The 16,021-nt window shown below is 32.0% G+C and overlaps 2 protein-coding genes across 2 annotated transcripts; both read left to right on the top strand.

Moving 5' to 3' along the window:
• Window positions 1-2,791: 2,791 nt before the first annotated feature.
• LOC25491447 (dnaJ homolog subfamily B member 1) lies at window positions 2,792-6,699 on the top strand. Its single transcript, XM_013599378.2, has 3 exons — window positions 2,792-3,068; window positions 4,063-4,481; window positions 5,954-6,699. The coding sequence occupies exons 1-3, from the start codon at window positions 2,904-2,906 to the stop codon at window positions 6,393-6,395; spliced, it is 1,026 nt and encodes a 341-aa protein (XP_013454832.1). The 5' UTR covers window positions 2,792-2,903; the 3' UTR covers window positions 6,396-6,699.
• Window positions 6,700-11,686: 4,987 nt separating this feature from the next.
• LOC25491446 (PHD finger protein ALFIN-LIKE 1) lies at window positions 11,687-15,309 on the top strand. The gene is made up of 5 exons (XM_013599376.3): window positions 11,687-11,981; window positions 12,090-12,122; window positions 13,151-13,373; window positions 14,009-14,129; window positions 14,656-15,309. Exons 1-5 carry the CDS (start codon window positions 11,891-11,893, stop codon window positions 14,908-14,910), a joined length of 723 nt encoding a protein of 240 aa, XP_013454830.1. The 5' UTR covers window positions 11,687-11,890; the 3' UTR covers window positions 14,911-15,309.
• Window positions 15,310-16,021: the final 712 nt, after the last annotated feature.

Genomic DNA, 16,021 nt, shown 5'->3' with positions numbered 1-16,021 from the left:
AAACGAATAAAAAGTGATGTTTTCCGTTTGTCATATCATATCATAGGATTATTTTAGTCAAAATAATCCAAATCTTTAATTAATCACCTTTATCCTTATTTTAATTTTAGAGCTGAATTGAATTTCAAGCTGTGAAAAGTGAATGGAAACTTGTGATAACATAACAGCGGCGTGGCAGGCAGCTGACACCGTTTCTTTCAACAAAAAAAAAAAAGGCAGCTGACACCGTTTAACATCTTGTACAGCTTTATATATTTATTTTAATTAATTCAGACTGAAAATTATAATGAAAAAAATTATATGGTAAATTTTGATGAAACAAATTTATCGAACCCGCACATTTTAAATGTGTGGAAGTTGAGTGTTTGGAGTTTAAACTTTAACCCCTATATAAAATACGCAATATCCTTGCTAATTGAATTATGTTCACGGACATAAATTTTGATAATTTAAATTGTACGCAAAGTGTATTCATTGTTCAATAAAAGGTTTTCATTTTGTATATAAAGAATCTTATGGGTTTTCTTTCTTTATATGCAACCAATTATGAAAGAGAATGAAAAGAAAAAAAAAAACTATCGTTTCTCTAATGTTTTTCCAATTATTCTCACCATCAAACAACGTATTAACTAAATATTATACATTTATTAAAAAAAATGCAAAAATAACATTAACAACTTTTAAATGTTGTCTATAATATAACATTTTAGTATAGATACAAAATTTCCATCAACGTTTAGCGGAGACTAATATATATTCAAGAATTTGTGAGACACATAAGGTGTGTTCTCCTCAAGTAATTAAGTTTTTTCGATATGCGAAAGTTATGGGTCCATTGTTAAAAAAAAAGAAAGATTGAAATTCTTTATCACTTAAAAATGATAATAGATGTGATAAAAAAATTGAATAAATAAAAATGTAATATATTACTACGAACAAAGCACTCTATTGAACATAAAGAGTGCCAGGACATACCACTAATAGTTATGATGTCAAAACAGCAAAATAAAGCTAAAAAAGAAAAGTTAGACGTCAATACCCAAACACAATAGGGGATTAAGCCACTAAATATTATAATAATAATAATAATAATAAACAAGAGTAGCATTTTTTTTTCAACTGTCAAAAAGAAAAGAGCTTAATTTTGTCTACAATTTACCGCAACGATTCTTCCTTATGTTTGAAAATTCTATTATTTATTTCATTCCAAATCACCCAAATGCACGAAAAACAAATTTAATATAAGAATGACCATAAAATTTTATAAGATCCACCCATCTGATAACTGAGATGGATCAACCTACAGTCGATGCAAATTTGATGCCGAATAATATACAAAATACTACGGAAGTAATTTCAACCCAAAAATAAATGTTCAACAGTTTCCACCATCCCACAACTAGTCACACAACGCTAAGAATCTGGTTGAGGGATATCTCGTCTTATTAAATTATCCTTAGTACGAATCTGATTACGAAAATGACGCCAAGCGGAAAGAGAGACCTTCAAAGAAATCACTGTGTCAAATACATTCCAAAAAAAGCTAACTGAATAGGCAGTTCCACATTCGTTAGCAATTGATATACACCGCCAACTGAACTGTATAATCTTTGGTAGGCTCCAAATGTCTTCGACACCTATCCACCTCATCAACCTACAAAACAATAATGTGAAGCAACACATAACACTCCCCTACTAACTCTTCCTCCCATGCAAACAACCTCTTCCACCATTTTCAAACCTCTCCCCCGCGCCAACCAAAAGAAGAGAAAATAATATAAAGAAAAAATGTGATGTTAAATAGGAATTATAATTATCTCTATTTTCTCTCTCCTATTATTTTTCTTCTTTGAGGGATTCTCTCTCCTATTATTATTTGTTTTTTTACAATTCTCTCCTATTGTTATTCTCCTAAAATGAAGTATCACTGTTTATTCATTTATTCTCCTAAAATGAAGTATCATTGTTTGTTTTATTTTTATATTAAAAAAAAAAAATCACCACCCACTAAAAAATTGACAATTTTTTTTCACTGAAATATTAAAAATATAACTATTTCATTAGGCTCAATTCAAATTTTGATTCATTATTTTTTGCAAAATTGGCTAGTTTATTTTAAAATTTGATTGTTTGAATCCTTCCATTAGAATCGAATGATTAACACAAAAAATTCATTCATTAAATATTTGTTATAAAATATGATATGATGATATACTCTATTAAAAACCTCTTAGACTAGAATGGAATAACATATTTTAAATGAAGTTGATAAAGACGACACTTAGATTAGATTGTAAGAGACTTCTTTTAATTTAATCAGAGCAGTTATGTTCGCGAATTCAAATTTAAATCATTAAATATATAACTTTCTAATAAATAATTATTATTTTTAATTAAAAATTATAACTTTTAATTATTTAACATGTGCAATATTATAAAGGTTTGAACCACTAAATTTACCAAAAATTTAGATCAACTTCTCGTTAATAATAATCGGTCATCAATTATAATTCATCATTTAATTTATCAACTATTCGTTATTTTTTATCAACCGGAGCTTAAATCTCTTGATAAAAAATTATGTCTTTCATTATAATCTTACCCGACTTAAATGAATGAATGATTAATATCTGCGCACATCATGCTCAGGAAGATAAAAAAAAAAAAAGTTGAATATGATAAAGTTGGGCTTAATCCTAATTGTAGTACATCAACTATAGTGACATTCTTTCAAAAAAAAAAAAATCAACTATAGTGACATCATTCGTGTGTGTGTTTAATTTTTTATTTTTGTTTTTGTTGAACCCAGATATTACATTTTTCACCCATTTGGATATTTCTTTTACACATACACATTGTTCCTTCTTCTTCTTCTTCTTCTTCTTCATCTTCAAATCAGATTCATGGGTGTAGATTACTATAAAGTCCTTCAGATAGATCGAAATGCAAAAGATGATGATCTCAAGAAAGCTTATCGGAAACTTGCTATGAAATGGCATCCTGATAAGAACCCTAATAACAAGAAAGATGCTGAAGCCAAATTCAAGACAATCTCTGAAGCTTATGATGTATGTTTTTTTTATTATTATTATTATGATGCTCAATTTTGATATTTTTGCTTGTGTAATTTTAATTGGGTTGTGAGTTATTTCTGTAAAGTTTTGATTTTTTTTGGGGTTTTGGGGTTGTAAATTGCATGTTGGGTTTGTTAAAGTTTGCGTTTTTATTGTTGATTTTTGGATCATTTGGAAATTTTGGGGTTACAATTTGAATTGGTGGGGTGCTTAATTTTGTGTTTTCTTGTTGATTTTGGATCATTTGTTTGAGTTTTGGGGTTGTAGAATTTGGAATGTTGGGTGTGGTAAAGTTCGATGTTTTTTTTTTCTTTTTCTTTCATTGTTGATTTTGGATCATTTGGACATTTTGGGTTGCAATTTTAGCTGATGGGGTGTTTGATTTTGGATCATTTGGAATTGTGAAGTTTTAAGGTTACAATTTGGAATGATGGGGTGTTCAATTTTTGTGTTTTTCTTGTGATTTTGGACATTTGGAGTTTTGAGGTTTTAGGTTTACAATTTAGCTGATGGGATGTTTGATTTTGTGATTTTGGAATTGTGAAGTTTCAGGGTTACAATTTGGAATTAAGGGGTGTTTAATTTTATGATTTTGGATAATTTGGAATTGTGGGTTTTTTGGGGTTACAATTTGGATTGGTTTTAATTGTGTTTTTCTTGTGATTTAGGATTACTTGGAAATTTCGGGGTTACAATTTGGAATGATGAGGTGTTTAATTTTGTGTTTTTGGATTAGTTGGATTTTTAGGTTACAATTTGAAATGTTGGGGATGTTTAATTGTTATTTTCTTGTGATTTAGGATCATTTGGAATTGTGTTTCTTTTGTTTTGATTGTGGTTAGGTTTTGAGTGATCAACCAAAGAGAGAGGTGTATGATCAGTATGGTGAGATGTTTTTGAACTGTTGGGGAGTTGAATTTTGTGTTTTCTTGTGATTTAGAATCATTTGGAATTGTTGGTTTTGCTAGTGATTTCGATTTGTGAATAGGTTTTGAGTGATCCACAAAAGAGAGCTGTGTATGATCAATATGGTGAGGAGGGGTTGAAGGGGCAGATGCCTCCCCCAGGTGCAGGTGGGTTTTCTGACGGTGGTGATGGTGGGCCGACGATGTTCCGTTTCAACCCGAGAAGTGCAGATGACATATTTTCCGAGTTCTTCGGGTTTCAAAGACCATTTGGCGGTGGAATGGGTGATATGGGTGGTCATCCTGGTGCATCTGGCTTTCCGAGGGGAATGTTTAGGGATGACCTTTTCTCTTCTTTTAGGAATTCGGCCGGTGAAGGATCTGCCAATGTGATGAGAAAAAGTGCACCGATTGAGAGAACATTGCCTTGCAGTTTGGAGGATTTGTATAAAGGGACCACCAAAAAAATGAAGATTTCCAGGGATGTTACTGATTCTAGTGGGTGAGTTTTTTAGTTTAATATTCTTCCATCTTTTACATATATTAACTTAGATGCATTGGTTTTATTGGACAGATTTAAATTATTGAATTCGAAGTCTGGTTCGATGATTTGCATATGTTATGTGTTGTTGGTTGATGAACATTTTCATAGTATACATTTTCCTTTTTTACATGCTCTAAATAATCAGTTTTTCGCTAAGGCTCTGTTCGGATAAACAACTTGATTAAATTAAGTGCTTATGTATAAGCTATTTCTATATCAAAAGATAAAATAAAGTCTAAATGTTTTCCTGCAAGTTGTTTTCATAAGCTATCTTGGAGAGCTTATGCAAATAAGCTCAAAACAGCTTATGTACATGTCAGAAGCCGTTTCCATAAGCTCTTCCTAACAGTCTCACAAGTGTTTTTGTTAATAGAGTAGTTCAAATAAGCCATTCAAACAGGCCACAATAAAGTGTCAGGTTTTGCGATGGTTTGAGACTGGAGAATCTGAGATCTTTGATGTATTTGCTGTTTTGATACTTGTAGTTCTTTAATGGCTGTGCGCATTACCTTTTTATATGCTTTTTCATTAAAAATAATTCTTTATTTTCTGTCACATACATCTTTATCGCAATAGCTGTAGACCAACATTCTTCATCATGTTTATGGATTGCATTTTACAATTTGCGTCGTTCATTCAAATTAATTAGTTGTGATGTGATGTAACTATTAAGGTTGCTATTAAAATAATGTAGAATGTGCAATAAGACATGGTTTAAGCGAAAATTTGAAACTTAATTAAAACTGTTAAGTGAAAATTTGAAACTTAAGTAATCAGACATATTTAAACTCTGCATATTTCTTTAGTATACATGTAACAGTCCATATTATGAAGATTTTTAGACAGATATTACATGTCAGCAAGTGAGAATTCTTCTTTCCCATTTCCTGAAATTATTCTTTCATATCATTGGCTAGCCGATGCTATAGGAAATAGAAGGTTATCCGCTTCATATCATACACTAATCCACGTGATTCATATCATACACTAATCCACGTGCCAGAATATAATTGAACAAATGAAGCTACAAAGTTACTTTGTCTGTAACTAAATTCATCACATATATGTATAATCAAAGTCATTTACTCATAGCGCTTGTACAATATGGTGTATGCACGTAGGTTTGGTTTTATTTGTCAAAATGAAGTTCACATAGCATAAGGTGTATTCAAAAGCAGAGTTGTCAATCACAGATCGTGGAAAGTAGCAGTCTGTGCAAAAGCACTGCTGTGCTATAGCGCTGAAATAACCTATTTGACAACACTTTGTATTAAATCGAGTTTCGCCGAACCGTATCGATTTGTAAAAACGATACGCTATAACACTGCTATTTCCACTATTTGACAACATTGTTCAAAAGTAACAACAAATTATAGCTGTGAGTTGAATGGCCATGAAACTAATCTACTGTATGTTTTCTTATTTTGAAGGAAGCCTACTACAGTTGAGGAAATTCTAACAATTGAGATCAAGCCAGGTTGGAAGAAAGGAACAAAGATTACTTTTCCGGAGAAGGGAAATGAACAGAGAGGACTTATACCTGCAGACCTTGTTTTTATTATCGACGAGAAGCCTCATACTGTCTTCAAGAGGGATGGCAATGATCTTGTTGTTACGCAGAAGATCTCTCTTGTAGAAGCTCTGACAGGTTACACTGCACAAATAACTACCCTTGATGGGAGGAATCTTACGGTCCCCGTCAACACCATCATTAGTCCATCTTATGAAGAAGTTATTAAAGGAGAGGGTATGCCAATTCCTAAGGAACCTTCCAAAAAGGGAAACTTGAGAGTCAAGTTCAACGTCAAGTTTCCATCGAGACTTACATCAGAGCAGAAGACCGGCATCAAGCGATTATTGACATCTTCGTAAACACGGGTTGTGGCACCTCTCCTCGCCATAAATGAAGATGTGTTAGATTTGGAATTTAATTTTATTTGCGGTTTTCAATCAATTGGAAATTCGTGACTTCTGTGAACTAGTTTTTAACTAGGAACAATTTATTAGAAGTTTGATATTTGTTTGTTGTTTCATATTTTATTTAGTTTCTGGTTTTCTGAGTGAATAATTCTCTTAATCACTGGCCTGTTTATTTATGTGAAAAGTTTTGGTGGAACTCAATGACTCTGTGTTTGCATATTTGGATATCTATATTACTTGCTTTTCATTTTTATCATTGTACTTTTCAACCATTTCATCAATTGATGTACACTTTACAGGTTACAGTTGAAAGATGAGAGTTCATAGCTCTTAAACTCTTTTCAATCATTTTCTTGCATAAATTAGTTAGAAAAAGGAACTGTTAGGTATGAAGTACACCTATACACCGAAGGTGTGCTTGGTATCCGACGCTGATACACGAATACTACGGACCCATGTGGATATATTCAATAATTACATTTTCTCAAATTATTATTAGTGTTAGTGTCGGTGCTTCATAGATTTTCTTAGATCATTGATTAATTAATTAATTAATTATTGAAGATCAAAATCAAAAACTTGATAGAGTTATACAATTCAATTTAGATTTTAGGCTTAATAGCAGTTTTAGCCCCCTAACTTATCCAAAATTGCAATTTTGGCCCCAAAGAAAAAAATTATAAAACCGCCCTTTAAGTTTTGCACCTGTGGCAGTTTTGGCCCCCAAAATCAATTTTGACTCGGTCTACGCTGACGTGGCACCCTAAGTGAGGTGCCACTTGTTATTATTATTATTATTATTATTATTTTGCCTTGGGGGCCAAAACTGCTACAGTTGCAAAACTTATGGGTGGTTTTGTAGTTTTTTTTCTTAGAGGGCCAAAATCGCAATTTTGAAAAAGTTAGGGGACTAAAAATGCTATTAAGCCTAGATTTTAATATATTTCAAAGTACAAAGGATGGATAAGTGTTTCACATGATTTCAATATACTCTTTCTTTTTGCACTATGCTTCCATTTCCTTTCCTTGAGTTGGCAGCAAAGGCATCAATCATTATTTAATCAAAGTGGAGACTTTTCTGATGGCATGGATATTGAGCCTTGAAACCAAACTTCTGATACATGGTTTTCTGAGATGTAACTTTCCCTACTTTTGATATATTCCTTTTTGACCAGTGAAGAATTCTGCACCGTGATGTGCAGGTTCCTCGTCAAGCCGTGGCTATTATCCGAACATACTTTTCTGATTATTGTAAAATACTTGGTATATCTTTGAAAGATCGGCGAGGTTGATGAAAAATTACATTGATATCGTGATTTTATTGAAATTATAAAATGTACTTTTTGTTAAAATTATGATGGTACATTATGATTTTGTCAAATTCATCGTTAACCTATACATTTTATTCAATCTTATTATACTTGTTAAAGTATCAGTTTAATTATCACTTTGGCACCTCTAAGTATTGAGATTTGGTGATTTTGGTCTCCATTTTTAAAATGAGCAATTTGGATCCCAATAATCTATCATCAATTCGGGGATTGGGTAGCTCAATTAGGTTGAGTTAAAGTTGAAGGAGTCGAAGTACAAGAGTTCAAATCTCGGTAAAGGAGAAAGTATTAATCTAACAACTAGGATAATGCTAATAAATGTTAGAATATTGTTTAAGAAATCACCAACCACATTTATCTATTTGGATACATTATTGAAATTCTCTAACCAACATCATCTATAAACCTTTGAATGTAATATTTGGTATTATGGTGAATACTCATAATTACGACAACCCGCCGTGATTTTGCATAAACTACAAAGTGTAGCTTTTATAAAATTACGGTGGATCACCGTGATTCTTGTATACCCACCGTGATATCAAACATATACTTTGTTGAGACATGCCTCTTCAAACTTTATGGAGGGTTATCCTCAACCAATTCTAACTTCAAGATTTTCTTTCCTTTTATACATCAATCCTAATAGCGATTAGCTTAGTGATTAATGTATTTTCAGAATCAATCACAACTCATCAGCACAAACAACAAATTACATAATTGTTGTTTAAATTAAAAACCGTCAAATATGATGTGACATTTTTTAATAGTATGATTGAGAATGTTAGTGTAAAATAGCGCATATTCTTTAATCTCATTAGTTTATTTTGTTCTTGCTAAAAAATCTCATTTCATTTGTCCAAGATAGTGACTTCTGCAAACTTAGTATTGTTAAATATTAATTGTGTGTGTGAATCGTAAGACCATCTTCAATGAGGAATGTCTGGCATCACAAGCATTAGCACTTATAAGTAATTTATTGGAGAGAAAATATGATTGATGCTTAATGAAAAGAGGTGCTAAATGAAACACCGGCGGGGGTTTCCATTGATCTTTACTGTTAAAATAATATTTGGATTTTAATATATGAGGATGTAGAATTGTTTGTGGGATATATTTAATAATTTTTTAAAGATGTTGCGTTGGAGGGATTGCGTGTTTATTAAATGGTGTAACACATATGTTCCTCGTGCATCATAAAATATTCGACCTTTTGAGTTTTAAAAAGTATGGTATTGAACTCACTTGAGTTGGTTCGGTGGTCTTGGCTTGAAACCTTAAAGTGTACTTATCTCAAGAGTTTTAGGTTCGATTATCTCCAATGTCAATTTTGATGACCAGTTTAACTTCTTAAAAATGAAGAAGTATGGTACTGATGATTCAATACTAAAGTAGATTCAAAAAATTGGTTTCCAATAAAGATCAAGTAAAAAAGAATGCACAAACTGTACCAACAAATAGAAAGGAAAGAACGCACAGTGTGTGTGTGACACTTTGTCAAAGGGAGGAGTTTAATATGAAAGGGACCACTTATTTTTTGTGATTTAAAAGAGATCCTTTTACTATATATCAAGAAACTAACAATTGAGGAAAGTTAGAAGGTGTCAACGCAATATATAAATTGAGAATGGAAGTGTTATTTGTTAAAAGGTTAAATTGTATTTTTGACCCCTTATTATTTAGGTAGTATCGTTTTGGTCCCTTAACTAAAATTCGATTTATTTTGGTCCCTTAACTTCTCTCCGTTACACATTTTGGTCATTTCCGTTAGTTTTAATTCAAAAACGTTAGGTTTTCTTAATTTCCTTTTAAAAATTTTCTAGGATTCTTGTTGTTGAAGGTTGATGGAGATAATATGAAGATGAAAAAGAGGAGAAAAAGATGAAGAAAACCTAACGTTTTTGAATTAAACCTATGATTATTTGCTTAAAACTTCAAATCCCTCACCACTTTCAACAATCTATTGTTGATTATTTTAAAAATTCTTTCGAATTATAATGGAGTTAAATCAACGTGATGTATTGTGATTCCTTATTGAAATGGTCTTCAAAGTTCTCTGTTTGGAAAAGAAAAAGAAAAAAAAATCAACGTAATGTATTAACCATGTTGATATGATGTCCAAAAAAACCATTTTATTCATTAAAAAATACATATTGATTGGGTTTAAGACTTAGATCTAAATTGACAAGATTTTGACAAAACCAAAAAAATATTTTATTAAAAGAACTGAATCTTTGAATAATTGTTTTTTTTTTTGGACAGAAAATCTTTGAATAATTGTTGTAATATTTTTTTTTTTTGTGGTGGTGTTGTAATATGTTTTGAAAGGATATCAGAAGAACTGAATCTCTTGACCAAAAAAAAAAAAGAACTAAATCTAAAATTTAACAAGTATGATATGTAAATTTGCTAAAACAAAAGAGTATGATATATGTAAATTTAATTTGACCGGTATGTAATCTTTATTTGAAGAAAAGAAGACCTAATAGTGCACACAATCTCCACAACATAGATTTTACGTGGTCACCAAGGAGTTAATCCAAGTCTAACTATTGAAACTTAATCTTCTACTCAATTAAAGCTAAAATATACCCACTTTTATTCCTCAAAAAAGATATACTCACTCTTCTTAACAAAGAGATTTCTATTTGTTAAAAAAATAAATAAATAAATATAAAAGAATTGTAACTCAATCGTTGAATTAATCTATTAACCACTAAGACTCGTACATTACCGATCCAACCACGTATAAATCATTGAATCAATCCAACGATCAAAACTAATCTTCTACCCAATAAGAACAACACATATCAACCGTTTAATCAGTCCAATGATTTTACGTTGTGACTTAATGATTGAAATAAATCTTCTAACCACTAAAATATATACGCAACCATGCTGACCATATATGAATAGTTGAACTTATCTAACGATCAAAATTAATCTCTTAACTGTTAAATTCATACATTATCATTTCTACCATGCATCAATCATTAAATCAAACCAACAAAAATCAATCTTCTACTCATTACAATCAGCACGCGACCAATTCCACTATATACCAATCATCGAATAAATCCAACAATCATGATTAATCATTTAACCATTAAGTTTACCACACGACCGTTTCAACCATACATCATCCATGAAATTTATCCAACAATCCAAATCAATCTTCTACTCCTCACTACAATCAACATGTGTTTGTTCCAGTCATACACCAAATGTCGAATCAGTCCAATGATCAAAATTATTTTGTTGACCATTCATATCACTACCCAACCAATCCAACAATTCAATAAATTCAACATGTAAAATGAAATTTTCCTACCATAAAAGGTTAGCCAATGACCATAATTAACCAACACGCGACCATTCCAACCATATATCAATCATCAAATCAACACACCACCATTCCAACCATATATCAATCATCGAATCAATCCAACCATCAAAATTAATTCAACAATTAAAATTACTTTTCCAACAATTAAGTTTAATCCTAAATAGACCCTAAAGATGGATCTAGATCTCCTCTAATATGAAAAATACTACTTCACGCAATGCGAAATGAGATTTCCTTGTCAAATTTTTGATTTATTCATGCATTCGTTTCATCCATGGTTGTTGAATTGAGATCAAACAATTCACCGATACACCAAATGTGTGAATGTGTAGAAAGTTAACAACACAAGATAGTGATCCACACAATACTCATTATCGGTTATTAATTTGAGATCAAACAATCCTGGTCGAACAACCAATTTCGCACAATAAAACAATCTTAGTCGATGAAAATCGGACGGCTCTCAGATGTAAACTAAATAGCAAATCCAATTCCTCTTAATATAAACCCTAAATAGGAAACACACTATATAACTAACTACACACACTTATATTAATTTTCTATATTATTTCCAACCATAGTCTTCTCTCTCTTCTTATTAGGTTGTTTCCTTTTTACATCATCATCAATCACAATTAAGATCGATCCATTCACTCACATGGCTTAGTCTCTTCAAACTTCAAACTCCAAACTCCAAATTCATCTTCAATTTCTTTGAAACTTTCTTCAAACCCTAACCCTAATTCGCGTAGATCTCAAATTAGGGTTATATGGAAATGGCGTCAAGTCCTCGCACCGTTGAAGAGATCTTCAAAGATTTCAGTTCTCGTAGAGATGGTATCGTTCGTGCTTTAACTCAAGGTATATTCTTCAAAATTCAATTCAGTTAAATTCCGTTTTTTTATTTCGATATTTTTTCAAATTTTCAACTAACCCATTAATTTTTTTTTTTGTTTTTTTTTTCTTCAGATGTTGATGAATTTTATGCACTCTGTGATCCAGGTAAATGGGTAGTTCAAGATCTGAATTATTGTTTTTTACTTTATCTAAAAATAATATTTTTAGCTTTTTTGTTTTCTTTCAATTTATTGATTCCGGGTGAAATTGAAAAGTTTAGTATTTTATTTTATGAAAATTTTTGTAAATTCTTGAGTTGAGAGTTAAATTTTATTTTTTTTTGGAGAATTTGAGGAAAAAAGTCAAAGGTTAGTATGTCCCATGTGTTTTTAATTTTTTAATTTTGTTTTGTTTGTTTGTTTATTTATTTAGGCACGAACTCATACATATCAGTTACTTTTCAACTACAAGACACTGAAGACAGTTTATTGTTAGTTAATAAAATAAAATTTTAGTTTATAATTTTTTTGGATCTTGCTCCTTTGAATTGAGAAAATAATTATCTATATAACTGATAATAATTGAGTCATCGCCAACTGTTTTAAAATAGTGCGATTCGGTATGCTAAACCTCTGTAGCACCGACACTTCTGATTGAAGGTGTGTTCGGTGTCTTACATGTGTAGGACACTGACACATCACTGACACATGCGATTATATTTAGTTATGTCATTTTCTTAAGTTACTACTTGTGTCCACGTGTCGGTGCTTCATAGCTAATAATTCTACCTGTTTATGGTGTTTTGGTGTTAAATTGTTAAAAGCTTGAATTGGGTTGTTTGTATTCTTCTAAGCAAGGTTTTAAATAGAGATTACATTGTGTTCCTTGACATTGTTGAGAATCACAATCAAATTTGGTCTCATTTGATGTCACGATGTGATTTCACCAACTTCAGATACAGTTGTTGTGTCGCATCCCAGAACGTGATCACCAACCTATATTTAAAACCTTGCTTCTGAGAACGATCCTGTTTTTGGATTTTGATTTGGAGATGAGACTTAACAGACACTTAATTGGTTGCATTAGACTCATGCTGGAATTGTTCATAGTTTTAATGGTTTTTGTAATAAAATTATGAATCAGTGTTGTTTCACTGACTTGAAAGTTTCTCTGTTGTGCTTTTTGTTTTCAAGATAAGGACAATTTGTGTCTCTATGGACATACAAATGAATCATGGGAAGTGACTCTTCCTGCTGAGGAAGTTCCACCTGAGCTTCCAGAGCCAGCCCTTGGAATCAACTTTGCAAGGGATGGCATGAACCGTAGGGACTGGCTTTCTCTAGTTGCTGTGCACAGTGATTCATGGTTGCTTTCTGTGGCTTTTTATCTTGGAGCTCGTCTTAACCGCAACGAAAGGTACTCTCTAGTTTTGGTTGGGTTATAGTAATTTAAGTATGTTTTGTCTTGTTATACAGAGTATGTATGTGATTATAATTATTTTAGTTGTTTTTGACGTGTTATCGTAATTCACATGCTTAAGCACTTGAAATGTTGAAAATTGAGGCTTGTAATTATATTAGTTGCTGAATTGCATCATCATCATCTGTTGTGATTCTGGAGAAGTTTATATATGTATTCCTTGGATTGGATCGGCCAAGACAATTTTGTTTCCCAGAAACATCAGCACAAGGGCCCTTTCTCATCCATATTTTCAATTCAAGAAACTTGATAATAATAATAATAAACTTGAGGTTGTGTGAAAGGCGACTGACTCTGTTGTAACTTTTAGCTTTAATTTGCAATTGGACAATTATGTTGAATAATTTATGTGCTTAATCTTCCCCCATTAATAATTTCCCCCTCCTTATCACACTGTGTTAGGGCAATACATTCATCTGAGTTTGATTTACTATTTGTATGGTAGAATGTGGTTACTGTTGCTCTGTTCTTTCCGTTTTAAGGGCTTATTGCTTTTACCATTTTTTCTCAACTGCTTTGTAACGGGCTTATAGGTCCCTCTTTTTATTGATGGTTTCACTGATTCATGGCAGGAAACGTTTATTTAGCTTGATCAATGAGCTTCCAACTGTGTTTGAAGTTGTAACTGACAGGAAGCCAATAAAGGACAAGCCCACTGTAGATAGTGGAAGCAAATCTCGGGGAAGCACCAAGGTCAGTGTAATTGTCATTGTGTGTACCGTTCAGTCTCTCTCTCTCTCTCTCTCTCACACACACACACACACACACACACAAGTTGGTTTGTTAATTACTCGGAGCTAGCTTAGTAATGCTTGTGTATTCTCTTGCATTGATGTTTATTTCCTATAATAAAATGTTTGGCTTGTTTATTTGTTGTATAGTCTTTGGTTACTTGGTTAACATTCTGAAGCAGCTGTGAGTACCGCCAGATATCTAAACCAGCTGTGGCTTTTTAAAATAAGTTCATAATCTATCACACTGTTCAACTCTCACACTTCTTTCCTTTGTTGCTTATGCATATGATCATGAAAATTGCAATCAGAGTATACTTGACCTGCATTTAGAAGCACTTTTATCATTGTGTTTGTTTCATGTTATTGCAACATTTGTACAAATTCTGTAGTGTATGACTATGAATTAAAACTTTAAAAGGTTTCGTAGGGCGCTAAATGTTGTCATGTTGCTACTGTCTAATACATGTTTGTTCATTTATTTGAAGAGATCAAGTGATGGACAAGTTAAAAGCAACCCAAAGTTGGTCGATGATCAAGGTTATGAGGAGGAGGAAGACGAGCATAGTGAAACCCTTTGTGGGAGCTGCGGTGGAAACTACAACGCGGATGAATTTTGGATTGGCTGTGATATTTGTGAGAGGTGGTACCATGGAAAATGTGTGAAGATTACTCCTGCTAAAGCTGAGAGCATAAAGCAATACAAGTGCCCATCATGCAGCATCAAGAGGGGCAGGCCCTAAGCCTAAGACAGCATGTGAAGTGAATAATACTTTGTTGATGCTGACTGGATATCGTAATATCGCCAAAGCTCTTGTAGAAATTCATTTAATGGGTATAGTTTATATATGACTAATGGGTAAAACTATTAAAGTTAATTTCTTCTACCAAGATGGATCCTCAGTTTATGTTACAAATTTGTCTCCTCTTATTGAGGGGTGGGGAAAAGTTCCAGGTTATGATTATCATCGATTGAAAGATTGAAAGAGTAGATTTTTATTATACATTTTGTTACCTGTATGCATAGATTTTCTTATAATTTTTGTAGTTGATTTATTTGTTGTCTCCATTATTGCTAGCTATTGGATCGGCTTCCTATCGACATTGTAATGTGTAGCAAGTGTTTGTGCACTTTCTTTGCAGGGCTGCTTCTTTCACCAAATGCCAACTGTGAGATAAATCGAAAGGCAAGGCTATGTCTTATGTGCCAGGAGAAAAACAGGTTCACTTGATCGTGAGCTATTCAGACCCGGTTCACTTAACTCGTGGGTTGATATGGGTTTGAGCCGGGTTGACTTTTGCAAATCCATGTTTTTCATTATTCTTTCATTGATTTTTTAGATACTTTAAGATCATAGGCTCATAGGATATCTATAAGTTTATTCATTGTTTCCTACAGCCCGCGACATTGTCTTTTCTTATAATTTGAAGACTGAATAATCTTTTAAAGCTCCATTTTATCTTTCATTGTTTTAATGATTAATCTAACCATGTTAACTTTTCCCTATGATTTCTGTGGCAATTTGACCATCTTTGATATGTGGAGAGTTCCTTTTTGTTTTGAAGAAGTGAAGAATCCTTTTTGATGCTTAGAAAAACTTATGTACTTTAATTTGATTCATGTTCTTACTCGAACAATCTCTAATGCAATTTTTAATTTCAGAACATTCAAAATATTCAAAAGTTCAATCACAAAGATAGTTATTAAACTGTAGTTCCAAAGGGTCTTTAACTTGATAGAAATATCCTAATCATTATGAAAAATTATATCTTTTTTTTTTAAGGAATTATGAAAAATTATATAATGAGTCATTTTTTTTTAAAAAGTTGCCTCTTTGTCATCAAAATAAGAAG

Source organism: Medicago truncatula, chromosome 4, assembly GCF_003473485.1.
Source record: "Medicago truncatula cultivar Jemalong A17 chromosome 4, MtrunA17r5.0-ANR, whole genome shotgun sequence".
Taxonomy (NCBI): domain Eukaryota; kingdom Viridiplantae; phylum Streptophyta; class Magnoliopsida; order Fabales; family Fabaceae; genus Medicago; species Medicago truncatula.
This window is presented reverse-complemented; position numbering and strand designations above follow the sequence as displayed.

Bases quoted from the DNA above. Each gene is read 5' to 3' on its own strand.
- LOC25491446 (XM_013599376.3), top strand. From the start codon at position 11,891: ATGGAAATGGCGTCAAGTCCTCGCACCGTTGAAGAGATCTTCAAAGAT. The intron at 13,374-14,008 runs GTACTCTCTAGT...GATTCATGGCAG, and splicing joins CGTCTTAACCGCAACGAAAG to GAAACGTTTATTTAGCTTGA. The intron at 14,130-14,655 runs GTCAGTGTAATT...ATTTATTTGAAG, and splicing joins AATCTCGGGGAAGCACCAAG to AGATCAAGTGATGGACAAGT.
- LOC25491447 (XM_013599378.2), top strand. From the start codon at position 2,904: ATGGGTGTAGATTACTATAAAGTCCTTCAGATAGATCGAAATGCAAAA. The intron at 3,069-4,062 runs GTATGTTTTTTT...ATTTGTGAATAG, and splicing joins CAATCTCTGAAGCTTATGAT to GTTTTGAGTGATCCACAAAA. The intron at 4,482-5,953 runs GTGAGTTTTTTA...CTTATTTTGAAG, and splicing joins GATGTTACTGATTCTAGTGG to GAAGCCTACTACAGTTGAGG.